This window comes from Daktulosphaira vitifoliae, unplaced genomic scaffold, assembly GCF_025091365.1.
Source record: "Daktulosphaira vitifoliae isolate Bord-2020 unplaced genomic scaffold, ASM2509136v1 Scaffold_4, whole genome shotgun sequence".
NCBI lineage: Eukaryota > Metazoa > Arthropoda > Insecta > Hemiptera > Phylloxeridae > Daktulosphaira > Daktulosphaira vitifoliae.
Window position 1 is genome coordinate 26,269,468 of NW_026099575.1, and position 23,725 is coordinate 26,293,192.

The following is a 23,725-nucleotide window of genomic DNA, read 5'->3' on the forward strand; positions in this document are numbered from 1 at the left end:
AAGAATAAAAAAATATAAAGACAAATGTAGGCTAGGGAGCTGCTGCTGTTGCACGCAATATCATAATACGAGGCGCCACATGTGTCAGTTATGGAGTTTCCTTCAAGGGCAATCGGGGATTTTCCTGTGCATTAGATAGGATGCGTTTGCCGGCCGGTAACTACATATAAGTAATATATATATATACACATGTTATTGTAATAACATATGTGTGCACTGGTTTCGTCGAGAAAATAATCACGTAAGGCTGCAAGACCGTTTCATGTGCCTCGTGATCAATCTGAGAGTCGCCCATTGTTTTGATACAATATTATTAAGTATAACAGCAAATTACAAGATGTGCACGCGGAAGGCGCCGACAATGATTTTTGTGGATTCTAATTTCTATGAGATTACTTGTCCAGACGATTCTTCAAGTGTAATGTTTTGTGGAACATTAAGTACATTATACATGCGATGTAATAGTATATTAGGCATGTAACTGTTGTGCGCAGACAATAACGTTTTATTATAATCAAAACTATTTCGTGCCAGGGTCGGGCTATAATTTCCTGAGGAAACGATAAAACGGCGCCGCAACACTTAAACACTCGTATTATTTATGTATAACTACTGCCAGTACTAATTGACTACGAGGTTAACACTATCATCCTAGTAAGCGTGTTCATTAAATCCAGCATCGCTGTTTAAGTTGATATTCGTATAATAAATATAGTAAAAAGCTATGTTTACCTTACGGCTTACAATCTTTTAAGTTTTCTATACTTTTGAAAATCATAGAACTGAAGTGTAACGTACAGTGGAGCAACTAGCGGTAAAGTAATACTTTGGGGATCATCTAAATTTTTTTTTTTTGATAAAAATAATGTCAACATTTAAAAATTTTCATTAAAAAAAAATAGTTTTCAAGTTTGGGCCCCACTGGAGACACTTATTAAGATCGAGTTTTGTAATTAGTAGCGTAGACTTTTTAGATAATATAATAGTTAAGTTGACGGGTGATACATGACGACTTTTATGTAAGTTTACTATAAACAAAATAAAACGCAATCTGTTGTTGCGTTTTATCGGTCCAATTTATAGTCGGACCTTAATATTATTTTGAGACTATCTATTACCAAGGCTGAAGTAGTTTCGACAAATATATTAACTTCTGTCGATAATAACACAGAAAACGATTCCGATAAGAATGTCGTAATTAATATTATACCCACAAGAAGTTAATTAGCTGCAGTATGGTATCTATTAGTTGGCAAGAGAAGATTTAACAACGAAAAAAATCTTCCAAGTTGTATTTACCTTCTACTACACGTTCGTTTGAAATCAGTCAAACGCCCTGAGATAAATCAATAGCATGACGTGTATCATAAGAAGATTAATGCTCGTTATGCGATTATATTATGAATGGCGGCTTATCGAGTGATCACACACTCTCACAACACTACATTCGTGTTTGACTTTCAATTATATCAGTATAGTTTTTATACTACAGTGATGGGTTAGTTCATTAGACTTTAATTTTGAGCTCAAATTTTGTTTTAACACGTATAACGCCGCATATCGCGTATTAGAGAATTTATGCAATTTATAAATATTGATAATTATGTTCAGTACTAATATTCTGTATTATTTGCGCCTTTGATTATATTTATAATTCAATATAATTATACTTAACATAAAAACATTTACCTAGAAGCTAGAACCCTGAACCTCAGCTTCATGTTTTTATTCAAGGCAAATTATTAAAGTAAGTGTAACTCGGTGGCCTAAAGTTGTTGTTTAATGTAATGCAATTTATTGTCCTTGCAGCTATAATTACTATCACATTTATTTGCTTGCCAGTAAATTAAAATTTTCATGACAAATGAAATTCATACTGGTGACATAACAAATGTGACTGTGATAAAAGTTTTAGAAATTTTAATTAATGCATAATTATAAAGTTATTTCATTCGAAATTAAGTTATATAAATTATTAATTATATAATATAAATTATTAATTATTACAAAATATATTTTATATCTGTTATAATTGCTTAAAACTTTTTTTTGTAGTTTAAAGAAGTTAATTTGAATTATATTTATTTAAAGTAAAGCAAGTAAAAAGTATTGGGAATGCATAAATATCAAGAGTGGTTTGGAGGATAACACCTGAACCGAGGTAGAATAATTAGTTTCCATTCTAACTGTAAAAGAAACAATTTTCAAATATTTAGAATCGAAATTTATGACATAACGCAAGTTAATTAATACGTGTATATTCAAATGATATATATATATATATAAACAATAATAATCTATTCCGTAAAAATATTATTGGGTTATTTTGAAATTGTTTTAAAATGATTAAAACTTTATTCTCGATGAAACCTCCATTCTAAACCACCAAACAGCACTTAAAGTGTTATTTTGCATTCTCAATTACACAACTTAATTTACTCGTGTAGTTTACACATGTTTACCAGAGCAGCATAATTTATCCATAGTTAATGTTTGTTTTCAATTACATGTGCTCTCTTATAGCCGTCGAATTTTATATCAATGTATTAATTGCAAACGTTGTTTTCTTCTTACGTGTACTTTTCTAGGAATTCTGAACGATTATCATATAGACAGAACAACCGAACTCAATGACATTATAACAGTATTAAATTACACTGCTGTAGTCAGTACATATAACGTTTTTCTTAAATAGTTAAAATGCAATTGTATATAATTAGTATACAGTATGATAAGTTGCAATAAAGTATTTTATTTTCGTATACATTTGAGACATTATTGTTTACTCTCGTTATATAGTGTAAATTACATTTATATTATTATACTATTTAACGGTATATCTTAGAACACTGCTTAAAAAGGAAATTTTGCTTATGGGGAAAAAGAAAATACCTATACTAATATAATGTAATAATAATTTGAATGTACCGACATGTATTGTGTTGGTGTAGTAAGATTATAATGCATTTGAACAATCCTATTTCTACACTTGTTAATCTACTTGAAATGTATGTACAAACTGGATCCGATGTCTTCAATGTTGTTACATGTTATTATCATATATCACATGCAACAATATGCGAATTAAAATAATGTTATACAAATTTATAATGCACGCGGTAATGGTGGCGCCTAAACTTCGGCTTTTCGTATCTGTTGTGCATAAATATCAATGTTATTCATGCATTATACATTTTTTAATTTTGCATGCATACCAGTGTACAGGTACATCGCACAGGTTAACGGCCAGCGGAAATTATTTTCATACTACACGTAGTGTATTAAATAGTAAATACTGATGCTTGTAACCGTAAAACCATTGAAACGGATGACGATAAAAATGTTATAAGCAGTTTATTATAACTTTTTTTTGGAACCGATAAAATATTTATAAGTATTAAAAACCGGCGCCCTCGTTTGCTTACAATGGCAATTTCCCAATTATTCTAATTGTATGCATATGGCGTAAAAACATTATTTAATTCTATTCTCATCGGATAATAAAATTAAGACCACCCTATTAAGTTATAAATTATACTACACAAATGTATTATTAATAATGTATCAAACATTACAATAATAAATTTAATAATTTTTATAGAGTTATTAATTGTTGCATCGAGTTACTTGCTAGTAATTAACTGTTATTTTTGAGCTTAGTAATGTGTCCTAGAATGAATTTTTTTTAGGTCTGGGCTTACTTTAAAGTATTTTGTTATCAGGATCATAACTAATATTTGTTTATGTTTAACAGAATAGTGCTCAGAAATTTTAAAATTCTAAATCGAAAAATTTAGCAATACATTAAAAAACCTAAATGATTATGAAATACCAAAACAAATTTATATTAATTATATTAAATTATATTTATTATATGAATTTAATTATATTACAATTTATATTANTCTAAATCGAAAAATTTAGCAATACATTAAAAAACCTAAATGAATATGAAATACCAAAACAAATTTATATTAATTATATTAAATTATATTTATTATATGAATTTAATTATATTACAATTTATATTAATTTATCAAATTTATATTTAAGATTTTCATATAACATATTCTGTGCAATTTTCGTGGCATGAAGAAGGCAATCATTTATTATGCATAAAAATTGGTTACCCTGAAGCTATGACACATATTAGATATAAAATAAAAACTGTTTAAATATATTTTCAATAAATTTTAAGTACATAATTGATGACAATAATTTATATACGACTAAAAAAATTTTATATAATGTTAATTTAAAATGTCTAGTGTGAAAAAAATTAAAAGATTGTGACAAAAAGTTTAATATTGTTAATCCTAAAGCAAAGCGTACTAAAATGAATTTCAGTCTTGAAAATAATATACTGAATGGAGAATGACAGAGCAAATAGCTATAAATTTTCATAATTTTGTTAAATATTTAATAGTATTTTTTTTTTTAATTTCGACCTTTCAGATGTTTGATTTTCGTTTTTATTTGACTCTTAATACCAATGCAAACTGCATTTTGTTTGTTTACTTTAATAGTCTCCTCCGTTGGCTACAAAGCTAAACTACGTAGCACCGTTTGTAAATATTTCTGCGCTCGCACATAATTAAAAATAGTTTTCGCGTTGGTCACAACTAATAATATAAACTGCAGAATGCAAATCGTCGCGACATCTAATATTAAAATCGTTTACTCTTTTTTGCATGTTTAAAACTGCGTTTAGGGAAATTTGGGATGGACCGCCCAATGGAAGATTAATATTAGTCCTAACCTAAGTCGTTTAAATTAAACACAGGTGGTTTACTTCGTGCGATTTATGTAAAATTTATTTATGCATATTTTAAATAATTTTTTTGTCAATGTTATTTAGGATGCAGTTGATAGGTGCCGGTTTTTAAGGTTAGGCCAGTTCCTAATTCGGTGAATGGCCTGTAAGAACACCGTACCCTACTTTGTATTGTTTTTTATTTTCGCTAGTAGAACAGTCGGCAGAAAACAACAATCAAGTGTTCTCATCATAATAAAATTTAATGGGGCACTCTAAAGAAATAAAAACGCAACTTTATAAACCGTTGTCGGGACATTTTCTAATAATAAACCGTGTAGATTAATGGAACTCGCTGCCGTCTTGGGCGAAACTAACAATGGCGCTTTTCCTCCTCCTTCCACTCGGCGATAACCATAATAATAACATATACACGAACATGTACACATAATTTAATAGTTATTAAGAAAAATAATGTAAATATGAGAAGTGTTGCCCCCCGCCGGGGAAGTCGCGCATTAATCGCAAAGGCGACAGAGGCGAGAGATTTCTAATTTAACGTTACCGAGAAAAACTTTTAACGCGCTATAAATAATTACATGATCCCTAGAAACACCATCAGATTTTCGCGGTTATTTGTCACCGTCCATCACGAGGAGGAGGGTAAAAGACTATCAAAGAAACGTCTGATTTTTAAGCCCCGCGCAGATAAATATTCACACTAAATAGGAATAAACTCGACAATCAAATTAGTTTTATGAGAGATTAAACGGATCTTTTTGTGTCACTGCGGTTGAAATTCAAATACAAAGGGCTTATACTTAATGATTTATAGTTTATAAAGCCCTTTGCGTTTTTTGTTACCAGATAAAATATGTAAAGTTGCTATGTTTTTTGTAATATGGTGTATAATGTGAGTTCGCCGAATGCAAATAAAAATGTACATAATCAAAGTATTTACGATAAGCCTTCAAGTTTTATTCCGTTATACATTAATAGTGTATTAATAAAAAAAAAATATGGAATTGTGATTTCAAAACAATTGTACACTAAGATATATAAAACGAGAAATTCATTGACACACCCAGCTTATATCAACTACAATTTAATGTACTTACGGAGAATTTGAATTAAAATTGTCATGATATGCCACGGTAGATGGTAAATCCTCTTAGTAATGTTGATTAAAAAAAATATTACTTAATGTTTGTAATGATGTTGGCGTTGAAATTCATGTGCATTTTATTTCAATAAGTAGGTTGTCGATAAATCATTTTTAACTTGTATTAAATAAATACAGTTTTAAGACATAGCTTACATTTATAGTTGAAGCATCTTGTATAAGATGTGTGCAATTTTCGTGGATTTAGCCCACATGGTTATTAAATTTTATGAAAAGGTGCGACTTATAATTTTGTACTCTGTTAATAAAGTTTTATTATAAAAATAGCAATAACTTTAGTGGTTATATGTATTTTAATAGATTGATTTACAGTCCCATAATTGTTGCTTTTATAGTAATATTTAGAGTTATATTTGATCTATTAAAAATTATGAATAAATTTCTTTTGAGATTATTTTAATGATGATGTTCTATTTATAGTACTCCATTTGAAATTATTAATTTTCTTAAATGGCTAATGAGCAGAAATCATAGTTATGTAACTAATGCGATCTATACTATATATTCAAATTCGATAAATGGGTTATTTAATATTTTCATGGCGTTTTTCTACTTTTGAAATACACTTTTTGTTCAATTCAATAGTGTCTGCGACCCTTAGCTATTTAAAGTATCAATATAACATTCGCCAATATTTTAAATTGAGTACCTAGAAAAAAAAATTAAATATATATTTAGTTTTTAAATTATAAAAATTAAAAGGACTAATATTACAATACTCTCACTTTTACTATACCTAAGGTATCAAAAAAAATGAATTGACAAATTAAAATGGAAAATTTATAATTATTGTTTCGTTTAAAATAGATATTTTTATTCAGTGCTAGTGAAATAATTGGGATAAAATTATAACAAGAACTATGTTTACACTTATTTTTTAATTATATAGCTTTGATGACTGATAATGATTTATTATTGTCATACATTATGAAAGTATTATTAATAATTTTGTATTATATCATTAATCTTGGAGGGGGCTTTAGTATTTTTTACAACCGCCCAAATAGCCGGTTTTATTTGTTTGCTCGACCTTTTAATTACCCTAGAGATTTTTCTTTACCTAAGGAAATAATATAATTAACAATAAAATATTAATTAATTGTAATCTTGAAATATTAGTCAAACTTCATAGTGAAATCAAAATTTTTATGTTCAAAAAATTATTTATAAATTTAAATTTATAAATTAATTATTTAATAAAGTTTATTTCTTTAAGGCAATTTTAGAAATGTATAAAAGGATTTTCTTTCAAAGATGTATAGAAGTTCTTTTCGAAAAATATAATTTGTAATACTAGTAGACTACAATAAATCGTTTTTGTGGTAAATAAATGTATTTAATCAAAGTACTTGTAATAAACTTTCGAAATAAGCCTCAAAATTCGTATATAAAAAAAAAAATTGTTTTATAAATGTATATCTATTTTTGAGTTATTTATTTATTTTCCACCATTAGGGATAACGATTACTTTAAATAATATGATTAAATGTGCAATTTAAATAATGTTATTTTTTATTAATAATTAATATTAAATAATACTTAATCCATACTAAAAGTAGTTATATAATATTTATCAATATTTTCATGATAGAATTAATATTTATGTGATTGAATAATTTAATTAAAATTGAATGATTCACTGTGAATCATTTGTCTAGTAAAAAATGAGAATTTTATTTCATATTTTAGTCAAATCATTTTTATAGATAAAAAACATTTAGTAATTATTATATGATAATACAATGATGGATAAGAATATTTTCTGGAGTGATAGATGAGACATTTTGCTTTCATTAAACATTAACATTAGAATAGATTTAAAAATAAATGAGATGGAGCAGAACATAATTTTATAAGTCAATCTGTTTTATTTTGTTTGATTCAAATTCTTTAAGATGTTTTCCTTACAAGCACCTCTGATTAAACTTATAACTCTAAAACCATGATTATGTAATTATTGTACAACGCTTATTACTAAGGTAATAATCTCTATATAAATATATTAATTTTAATCTAATACCGCTAACAGACAACGTGTTGTTTTCTGTGGTTGTAAAAAGGACCACACGTGGGATACGCGACATTCGGTTTAGCGCGCGTGGTCGCACTGATAGCCGTTGGCGCCGGGGTAGGTGGCGCCCCGCGCGAGAAGACATCGTACTCTTATTCCAGTAAGTCGCGGGGAGAGAGGTGGTGTTAACACCGGGCTGGCGGGCAGCCGGCATAGTTATACACGACAACGTCGTCGTTCCCGTTTTCTTTACCCGAACAACGCGCGCGCACGCACAGCAACAGCCGTCGCCTCACCATTCCATACACATACACACGCCGTGCGTTTCTCTCTTTCACCCGTCAGTCTTGCACCGCATGTTCATAGTGTCGGTTCGTCGACTGTTTTCCGCCGCCTTCTTCTAACGTTTAATTTTTTTTTATTTTAAAATATTTCATACATATAAAAATATTTCACGTTTGTTTTATAAATTTATCGGTGTCTAATTAGGATTATTTATGTGTGCGTGTGTATAACAATTGTGAAATTTAGTGAGTTCTGTTATCTTATTTAATATTAATATTGTTGTGATAAACAGTTGTTGGGACGACTGGCACTACTCCGTGTGAAATATCATCGTTTATTCGATAATTAAAGGGAAAACCAGTACCACTGTTGAGATAATATAATATATGTGGTTTGAGAGTTTGTTGTTCCGTCGCGGTCGTTGCAACACGTGGTGCGCGTCCTACAGCTGCTACCCGTCGTCGCGTTGTTGTGGTTTGTGCGTCGCGATGGTGTCGACCGATTTGGCCGCACCGCGTTGTTGACGGGACGACGTCGACAGCAACAGCGACGACGACGACGACGACGTGCCGGCAACAGCCGCGGTCGGTCCGACACGGATGCGTCCGGGAAACGTGGAGTTGCGCACGCCGCGATCACATATCAACCTGCCGCGCGCGCGTCACGCCGGCCGGCGGACCCGCGCAGTGTTTGGTTTGGCGGTTCGGCGGAAGTAGTGGCCACCAAATGCGAGGCGGCATTCACGTGTTTTATGTTCATGTTCAGGAGGAGGCGGACGGCATTAGCTAAACGATTGTGGAAGGCTCGGGTACGTAGGGACAATGAAACCCGGTGTGCGGAAAAGACTGTTGGCCAGCCGCCGGCCTTGTCGCCCGGTCCAGACTCGGACGAGCGGCAGTTTCGAAACGCGCTTTTCAAGCGTCTCGATGACCGGCAGCTGGAAACATTACTCAGGGCCGTGGATACTGTTGGCGCGGATGCGGCCGAATGTGTAGCTGTTAGGCCTTTCCTGTTCGCCGACCCAGCGGTGATTTGCTGTCGACTGTGGCGGTGGCCTGACCTCAAGTCCGCCGAACAACTAAAGGCTACACCTGCCTGCCAACAACAGTACTCGTCAACTGGATTACCAGATTTAGTATGCTGCAACCCGTACCATTGGAGTAAACGATGTGAAATTGGTAAGTTTCAATATAAAAATATGTTGTTTGTTTTTAACAATTAAAGCAAAAATATTCTGCTTAAATCACTATTTACATACATGTTTATTAGTTGACTGATTTTTGATATTACGTGTCTGTCTGAGAAATAAAAATTTGTTTTTCTAGTTGTGTCCTTAAATTTCATATGATAATTGGAAAGGGAAGGGGCCAGTGGATAAAGTTGTTATCTGGCATTTTTTATTTAAGTGTTAACAAATTTAAGTGTTAGTACATAAAAAAACATCGCTAGACCTGTAATATTTGTCTTATGAAAGTAATTTCATATATTTTGTGTCAAAAAAGTTCCATAGCTCTTTAATATTCATTTAAAAAGTAGCATTCTTAACAATTTTAAAATGTCAGTTAATACCTTTATCTAATTACCCCTTTAATCATAATTTAAATTTATTTGATACAAGATTCATCGTTTCATTGCTCTTTTAGCAATGATTAACTCGAATTAACAGTAAAACTGACAGTATTTATAATTATTGGCAATAAAGTCGGTGTTATTTCGTATATGGTATGCATAGATGAGTCTAGTCTACACGAGTTGTAAAACTATGCGAGATGTTTTTTCCCTGTACGTCGTCTCGGTAAAAAAAAAAAATCCAATAGTATTACGTTTTATTTAACCTTCGCCGGGCACACCGCACCTTACAGGATTTCTATGTAATCTGTCGATAAACGTGCACAATGCCGGTCGGCGTATGTGATGTATCACGGTTGCTGCGAAGTTGCCGCCGACATTTTAATAACAGCGATTATTATTCTTGGAAATGTTCAGAGCATTTACTGTGATAAGCCATGGCCATGATAAGGCGCGGCCCCTTTTAATTTAATCAACGATATAATGTTCATTCCGTTCCAAAGGCCTGGTGCGCGTATTTTTCCCTACGTTTTATTTTATGATGTCAGATGTATTCTCGATCAATGCGATGATTGTTGTGTATTTGTAACGATAATAATCGTTTTGGTTGGTACCAATTGCGTCACAACGGCGACGGTTGCGGCGGCCACTTCACCTGGGCCGGATGAGAAATAAATAGCGCGCAGACCCGGTCACGCAACCCGACGGCGCCACCAGTTCCGCCGCCGCGTTGAGGCGCCCAACCGCGCGCGTTCCTCTCCGCTTTATCCTCACACACTTGCGCGCCCGACTCGTGAGTACATATATACATATATACACTAACATACTGTGAACGTCAACGCACGTCGACCGGTATATTATTATACACGTATTATCTATATATTATAACGTGAATTATACGCGTGTGAATACGATGTCCGTCATCGCAACTTGTCGCCTTCGTGGGTTCCACAAAGGCGTCCGTCGGCGAGGACGAAGGCGTCCAAAGTTCAAAACCACACTGGGGGCGTTTTAGTGTCTGAATATGGGATTTATTGCGACGCGGGTTAGCGTGTGCAATAATATATGAGCGCAATGTGCGTGCATAATTGGGATAATTTCAATAAACCGAAAGTTCATATTCGAGAGTCGTGATATCTGTCGAATTATTTTTGACAAGTTTTCAAATGTGCGTGTGTGTATCAAGTTTTGATTGATGTGCTGTTTATTTGACTCTAATCTTGTGTTATGGTTATTTTTAAAACTCTGGCGCCTTGGTTATTTTTTATCGTCGTATGAATAATGATGAGAATTAAATGGACTTCAGACCGACGCCGCCAAGACGGTCGATGCGTACGCGTAGTTGGCTGTTTCATGTACACGTAACGACCGAATCTATTGCTCGCAAACAATTATCTATTTTGCGACCGTCTTGTGTTTACGCCTTTGTTGAGTGTGTGTGTAAAAATAGCGCGCCTTCCAATACGAACCAAACAAGTGGTGTCTTGTCAGCTCCTCCTAGTCGTCTTCGTGACGAAATAAATGTTTTAATGGGATTATTAGTTGCGAGTGAACGTGTACCATAAATTTTACTTGTGGCGGTTACATTTGTCGATTTCGTTTTGTTCTTTTATGCTTGCGAAAAATCACATTTATTTCACCTAACTCATTAGGAGGTAGTACTCATTTATATTAAAATATTCTCATTCGTAACAATTATATTAAAATTATGTCTTTATTTGTTTCAGAACGACCTCCGCCACCTTATTCAAGGTTTATTAAAGAAAAACTAAAACCCGAAGGTAAGTGTTTATTTTGCTTATATTATTGTACACGCGGCTTGTAAATATTATGTTTTTTCTAATCTCAACATTTTTTTCCGTTCGTGATAAGTCTTTTTTTTTTGAATAAAATAAATATCTCGCTTCAAACTCGCATAAATGTTTAGTAGCTATTTTATCGGCTGTGTAATATGTTTGAGTCCACTAATTTTAATCTACATTTTCTTTCAAATATTTATTTTGTTTATTTCCCATACATTTTTAATTCATCTCAACTTATTTTTGAAATAGTATTACGGGAGAACGGAAAATGTTTAAATTGTGGTGATGGCACAGGTCCAGACTAAATCGTCTGGTTTATGACTTTCAATTTCTTTATGTACGATCGATAACTTCTACCACAAGATGCTTCCTAACAAAGCATTTTTTTATCGTTTATATTTTGATTCGACAACGTAATTTGGTAGACGTGTTATGATGAAAAGTTCGTTTCGCTGATTTTGTAATAATACTTAATTTTCTGCCGTTCGTCGAGTCTGTCATAACTCTGTTTGTCACGTTCCTCATTTCCGCTCCGTTACACCCCATGAAAGATTTCGTTCTGCGTAATGTTGACGGCGTACAGGGTCCTTGTGATATTAGCGGTAAGACCGTTGCTTTGAGGAAAGTACTAAGTAATCTTCCGGTCCCCATTGTGTGTGCTCTCGACGTGTACGCCTACTATTCGCCCTCCGCATAGTTCGCCAAAACGCGTCATAAACCGTTTCGGGCATTTGAGATGCCTGCCGGCAACAGGAGAGCGAGTATGAAGAAGAGGGTGAAAAACGATCTGGAATTCCAATTTTACCCTCGTCCGATTTCTAACCCTGACGGTAGCGGTGGAGAAGCAGGTACGCCACGTGTTCTTCACCCTCTTCCCCGGGGGTTATGTGCGGCAGAGGCTTTGGCGAAACGACCACCGTCGTCCCTGCGACGCACATAAAAATAATCCGTTCGAGTGGAAGCTTGGAGATTAGCCTCTGTTGTGCTGCTGACTGGTACGTTTACTCCCTCGCCGCCGCGTACTGTCACTCATTTCAATGAGTTTCGGTGTCCCTGGGGTGGGAAACAATGCCGGCGGAAGAAGAAAACCGGGAAATAGGGTCATTAAAAACGGCCAGGCGCGATAGGTATGACGCGTGGAGCAATAAAAGGGAGAGCAAATCCCGTGAGTTGGTTTATATTATTTTCATCTCTTTACAAACGGCTTGGGTTTTCTATTTCGAGTTCACTCGGTGGCCCTTTGTTTGAGGAAATCCCGTCAGTGACAAATATCGTCGTCTTAAAACGCAATGGACTTGCTCTATTTGTGTTCGTTAGATGGCAGACTCGCTGATTAATAAGTCTTTGTGTTTCAATGAGTAGTATCGAACAGAAATAAAAAAAAAAATGAAAATGAAAATTGAAGGTCCGACAAAATGTAGTTGGCTAGAGGTAAAAAATAAAAATGACAAAGTTACTCGATGACCGACCGCATGGGCGTTCTTCTTATAATAATGTTCAATTTGTATATAAAAATAACCCGGTCGGTGTTTTGTGTGCCGAGTGACAGCCGGGACAGAGAAAGACACAGTTAATACGGCGGTAGGGTTTGTGAGAGAGACAGAGAGAGAGTGTAAAAAAGAAACTGAAGATTCATTCGTCGGGAATGTGGTCATTCGCCTCAGTCGATCGAGAGAGAACAGGAATAATATGAAAACACTCGGTGCACAATTCAAGCTGTTGCCATGCCATCCCCGCGACCTGTTTTAATACCGTTCTTGCTCGCACACAATGAAATTGTTATAGTTTTTTTCTCTTTCTAATAATATCTCATTCGCAATGGGTAATACACGCTGTTCGTACAAACAGTATTGTTTTTCTCTATGTGCGCCTACGTTATTCTTCTTAACGTCTATGTCGTAATATTATCATTCCGGAGATGACTACCACCGGTCGCATTCCAGTCACATCTTTAGCTTTACCCCTCTGATATAGACTCATCGCCGGTCATGTTCGTTTTTCTCATAGAAAAGCAAAAAATAAACTGTGAAATTTTATTTTGTGTATGATAAAATTATATGAAATTTTGTCTGTTTTATCGAAGCACAGGCGATTCGTTCAAAAAATCAAAATAGATAATAAGAAATTTTAAAATTTACAGAGTCTCGAAAGNCGTTCGTTTTTCTCATAGAAAAGCAAAAAATAAACTGTGAAATTTTATTTTGTGTATGATAAAATTATATGAAATTTTCTCTGTTTTATCGAAGCACAGGCGATTCGTTCAAAAAATCAAAATAGATAATAAGAAATTTTAAAATTTACAGAGTCTCGAAAGAGATTTTTTGTAAATTGCGTTGTTTTTTCATTTGTTAGTGTTATGCAATTGTTATCGATATTTGTGGCATTTCGATAATTCACATTTGCTCGAAAAAATCAATACGTACATCGTATTACAAAACGCAAGTTTAATGTAAACTAACAACTTTGGTATCTATTAAAGTGTCTCTGTTTTACTGAGATCGTGGGAATCGTATTTTCGGTCCACGCGTGTGTGATTCGCGTGTCTCGGACGGACTTTGTACGCACAATGAGTCATTAAATAGGTCAATTACTCGTTTTATATTATGATGCAGTAGAAGGAGGAGGCTGCACTACTAATGGTCGGCTTTAATCTCGGCATAAATCTCTGATGTCTTTGTCCTAGAACTTTAAACACGTGCATTGTGGTGCTGGTGACTGTTCTACTTAATTAGGGTTTGTCGCACGCTATGCGCCATTGCAAATACGAATAAAAAACTAAATTGGTACGGTGGACAAATTAACGGTCTATTTATTCAAAACATTTTGCGGACTGCAATAACAATTATCCTGAAATAGAATTATTTCCGTTGGTCATTCCTAATTAACGTCGCCGTGTTCACGTTATAGAAACCGACGACTTATGTAATATAAGTACGTTCTAGTTGTGCTCGCGTGTGTATATATATACTATGTCTAAAATGTGGTCGCTAACATTTTTTTACCATTTTATTTTTACAGATCGGGCTCCGAGTGAATGCAGCTGGGACAGCAACGACGACGAGCTCCGAGGATCGTTCAGCACCGACGGCGACGGTAATTTCAAATTTTTACTTTTAACTTCATTAATAACACGGACCATTAAACAATTCTTGCTGTGCTATTAATGCTAAACACGTTTAGGAGGTACTCACGTCGAAAACGCGCCGAAACTCTCGGTTTCTGCCAACGGTCGTGATAGTAATTTTCTATTTCATTTTTTTTTTATATTAATCAGTAGAAATCCGTTCGGATTTCCTAGTTATTTCTGTTCGAGACGACGGCTCACGTTAGTCTCGAATATCGGGTGTTTAATCCTCAAAAATCAATCCGTGCAAAATGCACCATGAACATTTAAAATGTTATTTTTTACCAACAGCCGTAATGAGGAACGTGAGAACTGTCGTGTGGGCGCTTCCCTCGAATGACTCGTAGTAAATTTCATGTCTATCTATACGGCTGTTGTTTGTTATATTATTGCACGCGTATCGTTACGACGGCGGTGGGGACGAGGTCGGGCAGATGACATTTTGCGGTGCACCCGCGCGACCGACTGGCGCCCGACCAAACTTAAAAAAAAACTCACCAAAGGTTAATTACAAGTGGCGGCGATGGTTAGCGGTCCACCTCCTTCGAAACCATCGCGTAACCGACTCGGACGCGGAAACGATTGTAATATTATAATGTTATTATTGCTCATTGCCGCCGTCGATAGTTGCCCACAAAAGAATCGTGCGCCTCTTTTGGGTAACACGGTACGGGGGTGGTTCGAACTATCGCGAATGTCGGAAGGTCAGCCGTCGGGCTGACGTGGACTTCACAGGCGCCAGTAGATTAAATATCGGCCCGGTAATGAAACTATTTTTTTTTTTTTTTTCAACGTATTATTCGTTTAACGATTATATAGTAGTATTAAATGGGTTCGACGACCATGTTTCACCGATAATAACGTTAATTATTACCTCTGCACTGTCGGCCTGGGAATAATGAAAAACAATACTTCTCCAATATATTATGTTTGTTGCTGCTTGTACGGGTGGGCAGCCACAGTAATATAATATTACGTGAATATTTTATAATATTAAAATATGATAAACCGGTGGCGTGTTGTTGATCGTTTTCGCGGTCGCGACGGTGGTAATGAGCGGCGCCTGTTGTTGGCGTCGACAACTATGACGACCGTATGATGATTGATCGAGTCTAGGCGGACGGTATAGGTGGTGTGATTTATCTGGTGGAGGAGAGGGTTGGGTGACAGAGACCCACCAAGGATATGATGGTAATGGCAACGGCGACTACTACACTACTTCTGTTACTATTATTATCAATTATAAAAAATGTGTGCCGCCGCCGTCGTTGAGACGATATCGTATGTATTATTCACTGTGTGTATATTAATGTTCAAAATGTTTGCACACTAGTGATATCGTAGTCTTTTCTGTGACGAATAGCGAAAAAAGGACAAGCTTTGTTTAAATTTTTTCATTTGAAACGGCCACACGCCATATATAATATATACAACACGATTCACTAGGACAAAAACACACACACACCACACAGCCGTCTCGGCCCCGATAAAAATAACCATCACAAAAGACCGCCGGCCGTCGTTTACTGGCGCCCGTGACGTCATTTCAACGCTGTTGATTCGAGAACAACATGATGTCATCGTCGTCGCATAAAATAAAATACAAATATAAATATTTACATGATATAATATTATATGTATTTTTGCCGTCGGCAGAGTTAAACAACGTGTGTGTGTGTGTGTGGAATCACAAGGGTCGAAAATATTTGTTCGAGACTTATTTTCAAAGGTTTATTCGAAAACTATCCAGCGATGTTATTCTTAATATTTCTATAAACCTCATTTTTTACGTGCAATTTGTACAGACATCTATTTTAGTTTGGTACAGTTGTATGTGATGATTTGTTAAGATTTTTATTGTATTGTGTGTTTTTCTCTCTCCGTACACAGCAGTACAACAGTGTATTATGCGTGTGTGTGTGTGTGTGTTGGTGGCTAATGATGGGCCGCCGTGGCGCCCAGTCTGATCCGGTTGCCGGCATCCATTGCGCCGCCGTCGTGCCGGGGCCATTCATCACGGGCCCCCACCGTGTACGTACTCCCTGTTTTTCCACGGCCGCCGCGCCACTCGTTTCGGAGAACCGGTCGCCGCCGCCGACTTGCTTTTGGCTGTTCGTCGGTCGTCGTGCCGTGCTGAGCCGCGTTCACACAGCGCTAGCACCGCCGGCGACGGTTGTATGGCGCCCAAAACTGGTCACTACTCACAATGCAACGAACGGGTGGTCGCCTTGGTAATTATTTTACCTAAGAATCAAAAACAATAACTCGACTAATGTAGTGTAGGGTGCACTGATTATTTGTTCCTTAGGATCAGATAGATTCTCCCCCCCCTCCGTAGTTAGGAGATAATGGTTTCATTTACATTTGCAATATTTTTCTTAAAAAACTAGCCGAAATTTGCTCTATACGCTACGGGTATGTCATTGCGAACGTTATGCGCCGCCGGTATTGAACGAATTGAAATTTATGCGTTTGTGTGCGTTAAAAATGAGACGCGTGAAGTCCAAAAAAACAAAACCGGTCCAATGCGCTTATAGTCCGTATGCCTTTAGCGTGAGGTTGTCCATTAACATGACGATATTTCAAAATCGTACTATATGTGCACCGTAACTTTTTCAAACGTGTCGACTGCGTTTCGACGGCGGCGGCGACGACGTCCTCCGACCTAACTCGGTTTTGACCGGTTCATTCATTACTTCCTAATCATTTTCACGTGTATTGTTCACGACGACGATTTCTCTCTCGGGTCGCGTCGCTCCGCATTCACACGAACATAGTTCAGGAACGTCATACAAAACGTTTTACTACTCGATCGCACAAAGAAGGGGGCCCCTGCGTTTTTAACTTGTTTCGTTGAGTTGATTTAATGTAACCGCTGCTTTTCGGTGCGTTCATATAGTTGGTAGTGGTTTTTTTATCACTGAAGAAGTACCGAATTTGCATTAAAACTGTCTGTCGGCTTGTTTTGCAACAACAGACGTGTAATAACGATGCAATACGCCGCCGACCACTAGGAAAACTATCGATAGAATATTATTCGGTTAACTATTGAACATTGTTGTCGTCGTCGTCTACTTTTCCTCGACGCTAACCTTAAAGGCAAATATCAGTTTTACCTGCGGTTTTACGGGAACTCTACAGAATGTATTGGAAAAGAGTATCCAAACCCATCAGTGGGCCTCAAACAGTGGCTTATGTTTCATCGTGTATTTTACTGAATTATTTCACCGATGCCTTATGAATGAATTTTGTAGGTGGTAGTGGTGTTGCATGTGATATTTTTCCTCGGTAATTAATTCTCAAGTTAAATATTTACAATTTCGTGCCTATCGTCTTGACGTTTATAACATGAAAGTGTCACATGTTGCGCGTCGAATATAACAATGCAATTAAACGTGCCAATTGTTAATTGGTTGTTATTAAACCATATCTAGAGCTATATAACTATGGAGCTTAGACGTTTTGTAATTAAACCTTGATATTGTGTACAGTATTATATTTGTGTTTATTGTTGCGAGTATAATATTTTGTGTTTCATTCATGTTTTTTTTTTTTTTTATTCAAGTGTATGTGTTAGATACGAGAGGGTGGAACAATAAACAGCTGGACCGACGACGACGACAATGATAATAACGTATTCTTTGGATCGTTGTCGTGCTCTTCTTGTAAAGACAAGTAGAGATCCGGCGTCTTTTTTATTATTTACTAACCTATGCGTGGAGGAGACTGGTGTGTGTGTAGTGTGGCGGCGACGGTTATATCCTTAAAAATAAAAAAGTACCACAGAGGAAGAAGGACGAAACGACGACGCCGGTGGAATGCGAGTGGTGGGCGGCGCCCTATCAGCCGACGGGCGGCCGCCCGGAATGTTAGAAATGCCTCGGAGAGTACCTAAAAACGCGCCACGGCAGCCGCCGTCTGTTATGGTATAGAAACCCCGTCTGTTTGTTTTTTCCACTCGTTTTATTTTCAAAAAAATTTTTTTTACTTTGTCTTGTGAACACGCGATGATACGAATTGATGATATTCATTTCCAAAGACAGTAATGAACACTACAACAGTTGTTTTGTTTTTTGTGATGACTATAAAAAATATTATTTATAACGCCTACAGTTCGTCGTAGTAGTAGTAATTTTTCAATAATTGAATTTAATAATTTTGATTATTAAACTTCTAAATTATTTAGAAGTTTAATAATCAAAATATTTGTGACTAACATGTTTAAAGACATCATCATTTTTATCGTTGCCAACTGCATGTTATGATCAGCTTCGATTAAAATTGCACTGAAATCGTTAAATGCGTTGGATCTATTGCACAGATGATTTTTACCAGTTTTGGTGTAACACGTAGAGGAGGGTATCACGTGCTCTTGGTGGATTATTATTTTTTTTATTTACTCGATTACTCGGAGAATCCATCCATCATCGCCTGTACCGCCAGTACATTATTGAATCCCTCGGGGCCATTGTTATTATTTCGTGTGAGTGCGTGCGGTTAAACTCGGTTCGACCTTTTTTTCCATAACGTTATGTACCAATAAGGCCAAAATCACATATGGTTGCCGCCGCCGCCGTCGTTCATAGTGTTATCACCATTATTACTATTATTATATAGCGGAGAAAAAGACTGGAATAGAAGCAACACGAACTAGTCTACCCCTAAGATGTGTTATTATCCTATTCGGTTTACAGTTTTTTTGCTTTGGTTTTGTCGTGGGTTTTTCTTGTATATCTACGTCACTTATATTTGTGAAAAGGTTAGATATTTATTTCGTGTTCGTGTTTCAAAAATCTATTGAAGCATGTGGTGGTGTACTATTTAGTAGTATAAATTAGCTACATCATATAGTCATTTTTACACTCAGTGTAAAATACAAAATTTGGGTTTTCCATAAAAAAATTATAAAAACAATATTTGTGATGAGGTCTTGAAAAATGTTTAACATTAACCTTTGCACAACAACTAATAATTTGTTTTTAATAAGAGGATCTGAATGAAAATAATTCCCTATGATTTGATTAATTTTTTTTTTATTATTTACTTCCATTAAAAATACCAAAATAAAAATAGTATTCTAGAGGCTATTGTAAGATGAATACATTTTTTTGTTATATGAGTAAATTGTCTGTGTTATAATTTTTGTTAGACTAATTTTTAAATAATATTAATTGTGCGTTTATATTATTTTACAGAAAAACCAAATGAAAAAGAATGGTGTAAAGTTGCCTATTGGGAATTGTCGCAGAGGGTCGGTAGGCTCTATCCTGTAGACACGAAATCGGTAAATGTGTTTTGGAATGTACCCATAGGCACGGGGCTTTCTCTTGCTGCTCTTACTCAGCACAATTATTCGCCTACCCAACAAACCCCGGATTCAGTGCTCCGAAATAGGACCAAAATCGGACAAGGTAAATTAAAAGAATATATATATAAATCATAAACTATAAATAAACAGAAGTATTTATGAGTAATTTAATTGTAGGTCTAGCACTGAGCAGAGAAGACGACGGTGTATGGGCATACAATTTAAGTGATTGGCCCATGTTTGTAAACTCACCTACTCTTGATGATCCTGACAGCAGGTCATACTTGGTGTTCCGTGTACCTTCGGGCCACTGTTTAAATATATTTACGGGTAATCCTCATGGCGACCGTATTCGTTATTCGAATGGATTACGTGTAGGACCTGTTGACCCAAATGCTGTGCGCATAAGCTTTGCCAAAGGATGGGGTCCCAAGTATTCCCGGCAAGAGATTACTTCTTGTCCTACTTGGATTGAAGTATTACTCGACCCATGCAGATGACACAAGTGACTGCAAACAAACATAGTCCGAAATTATGAGATTAAAGTGCTTAACACTGTTACTCTCAAACTAATAATATGTACTTTAGTTTGTAAGGTTAATTATTTTTATTGAATTTGTGACTCAAACCAAGTTGTGTTGAAAACGCTCGTTTAGGGTTCATGTTTGTTGATCTTGTGTGTACAATTTTTTATTATTGTCAACTAGACCTTCGAACAAACTAAATTATTGTTTTTTTTTTTTTAATTTTTGTAATAACAAAAGGATACTATTGTGATATTAGTTCAGCGTCCTATAACGACTGCTCTTTTTGTTAAGGGTACGATGCTATTTCAACACGTAAGGGAAACTAGAGCTTAATGACATCCACATTCCATGAACCAATCTATTTTGACAAATTACCTTTTTCCCTCTCGCCCTGTTATTACAGGATTTATTTGTTCCTCCTCCATTTAATGTAAACTAGAATTTTGTAATTTTTTTTTTTTTTAAGATCTAGTCAGGATGTTTAAAATTGACTGTTGATCAAAATTGGTTTAGGAATTATAATAGAATAGCAAATACTAAATAATAGTAATTTAAATGTAATAAAATGAATAATTTTTTGGCAATTTATTTTTTTCAAAATTATGAATTTTTGTTAGATTGTAAGAGAAATAAATGTGCCTTGTACCTTTTACATGAAAAGCATTATTTTTTTAGATGTTACCAATTTATTACTCCCATTTTCTTATTGTAAAAAAAAAAAAAAAATATTTTCTTACATTTAACTAAATTGTAAACTAAATAGAATATGTTGAATTGTATAAAATAAATTGTTGAAACAAACACAAACAGGATTACTACTGCTCATTTTCCCTTTTGTCATCATAAATATTATTTAAATTTATATCGGTTTTAAGCTACTTTAAGTCTGTTCCTGTCCTGTGACTATTTTGATAGCATATATATATATATTGATACTTTTCACTTTTGTTCGTTTGTTTTTTAATATGCGTATTATTGTTATAAATGAAGTACATATTTTTCAAAGTCATGTAGATTTATTTTTACAAATAATTAGCCTATTTTACTTAATCAAAATCTTAGTTTTCCAATACTGTTATATTACTTTATTTATTTATTTATACAATTATAATCTATTAAAAATTTACAAATGTAAATCAATTTTGTCATATTTTTTTACAAAAATTTTACATTATGAACTTATATTTATACGTCTTTTTTCTTATTATGACCATTTCATTTCACATATTTTTGTCAATAGTCTGAAAATTGTATAACTATTTGAGTATATTTTATTTTTGACAAAAAAACTGGGGACTATATAAATTATCATACAAATATTGTATATTTTATGAATAAAATCAAATTTAAATAATCTTTGAATTGTAATTATTTATCCTTATAATTCCTTTTTTATGATTATTTTATACTATAAAAAATCAATAAATTATTTGTTGAAAAGACTATGATTTCTCTATATTTCATCAAGAAATATTTGTTAATAAGTTATAAAATTTGTGTTTGGCTTATTCTTTCACAAAAGTCATAACTTTGTTATAGTTGCGAAAATAATGCTTACACTAAAAGTCTTAAGACCAGTACTGTGTATATTCACATGATGCTATATTTATCATGATTCAATTATTTAAAAAAAAATATTGATACATTTTTTTTTGTTTTGTTTTAGTTCTATACTTTTTTGCAATATGTAAATATTTCTTATATTCATTCTTAATAGATATAAGGGACCAACATTATTTTTATAATAGCAATACATAATTAAAAATCGTATTTATGAGATAATGTTCTAATTAAGAAAATGATAAGTTATTAATATTTTCTGGACCAGTATTTCCGAAGTTATTAACAATTTATAGTAATGGTCGAAGGATAAGCGTACTCATCCTATTTTCATCTGACTATTCCAAAAGTTTTTATTAAACAGTAACTTTATTTATTAGTTCATTATCTAATAAACTGGCTAGTTATATATGTTATCATTTAGAAATTCATAGTTGCTACATTTAAAAGAAATGAAAATATTTACATATACTGACACAAATTGTATGTGAGAGAATATTGACCAAGAACTTTTGTTTTAGAGAAAATGGTCTTTTTATAGTCTGTAAAAATGTGTTAGCGATTTTTATTGAGGGTCTTTTAAGCAGGGATTCGGAACGGAACAAAAATATTGTTCCGGAACGTGAAATTTCGTTCCGTTCCNATATGCTTTATTAGATTTGATTGGTCAAATGTAATAGAATCTTTTGCATGGGCATTTCTTAAAATGCTTAAGAGGGTAAGGAAATGTATTACTTTTCAATTTATTTTATCCACGGGGATCACTTATTATGTGATATATTTTTATAGAATATATGTATTAGTTATTACACGTGTTAAAATGTTTTGCTACAAATTATTTAAAAAAATGACTATTAGATGTTGAATATCAAATATTAATTTGGATCATACTTTTTACTGTTAAATTAAATTTTAGATCCATTGGTATAGTCGTCTATATTATATTTCTTCTGTTAACATGAATTATTTAATATAATATACAAATGCACACATGTAACAAAGTTTGTAGCCCGTTAACATTAAATAAATTAGGTATTTTCTAAACAATGTTAACTTTCTTTAGAATAAATATTTTAAGCTTTAGGGATAATGTTTTTTTGAATTACATCAGAAACTAAAGGAAAATAAAAAATACTAATTAGTACAAAACTATTTATAACAAAACAAAAGAATAACACTAGGCGGTTACAACGATAGTGCCGCCGTAATTATTACTACTTGTTACTTAACATCTTTTTAAAAATAGTCAGTGTGACCGTACTGTTTTTTTTTTTTTTATTTATAAACAAGTAGAATTATCATTTACAGAGTATTCAATAAGTTTGGAAACACCAATTATTTAGAGCCGTTATGGATTTTTTTTTAGACTGCAAGTGTTGACGAAAATATCAACACCAAAAGAAATAATAGATTAGTTAAAATGAGATAAACATGATGCAGGCTTTGAAATGTTTTATGATGATCAAATTATTATCAAATTATATGTTATTACCGTCGAAGAATTAGTAATAAATAAAAACCCGGCTAAAAGCCACTCCTTAGCAGGATTGTCAAAGCCCAATGACTGATTTGAATTATAAGAAGAGACAAATAACGCAGGTCT

The 23,725-nt window shown here is 34.0% G+C and overlaps 1 protein-coding gene across 1 annotated transcript; it reads left to right on the forward strand.

The window, feature by feature from the left end:
- Positions 1–8,212: 8,212 nt before the first annotated feature.
- LOC126904432 (mothers against decapentaplegic homolog 6-like) lies at positions 8,213–21,744 on the forward strand. Its single transcript, XM_050683474.1, has 5 exons — positions 8,213–9,410; positions 11,529–11,582; positions 14,622–14,696; positions 19,923–20,138; positions 20,213–21,744. The coding sequence occupies exons 1-5, from the start codon at positions 8,984–8,986 to the stop codon at positions 20,533–20,535; spliced, it is 1,095 nt and encodes a 364-aa protein (XP_050539431.1). The 5' UTR covers positions 8,213–8,983; the 3' UTR covers positions 20,536–21,744.
- Positions 21,745–23,725: the final 1,981 nt, after the last annotated feature.

Coding starts and splice junctions, on each gene's coding strand:
- LOC126904432 (XM_050683474.1), top strand. CDS start 8,984: ATGTTCATGTTCAGGAGGAGGCGGACGGCATTAGCTAAACGATTGTGG. Junction 14,697..19,922: donor GTTCAGCACCGACGGCGACG/GTAATTTCAAAT, acceptor ATTATTTTACAG/AAAAACCAAATGAAAAAGAA. Junction 20,139..20,212: donor TAGGACCAAAATCGGACAAG/GTAAATTAAAAG, acceptor ATTTAATTGTAG/GTCTAGCACTGAGCAGAGAA.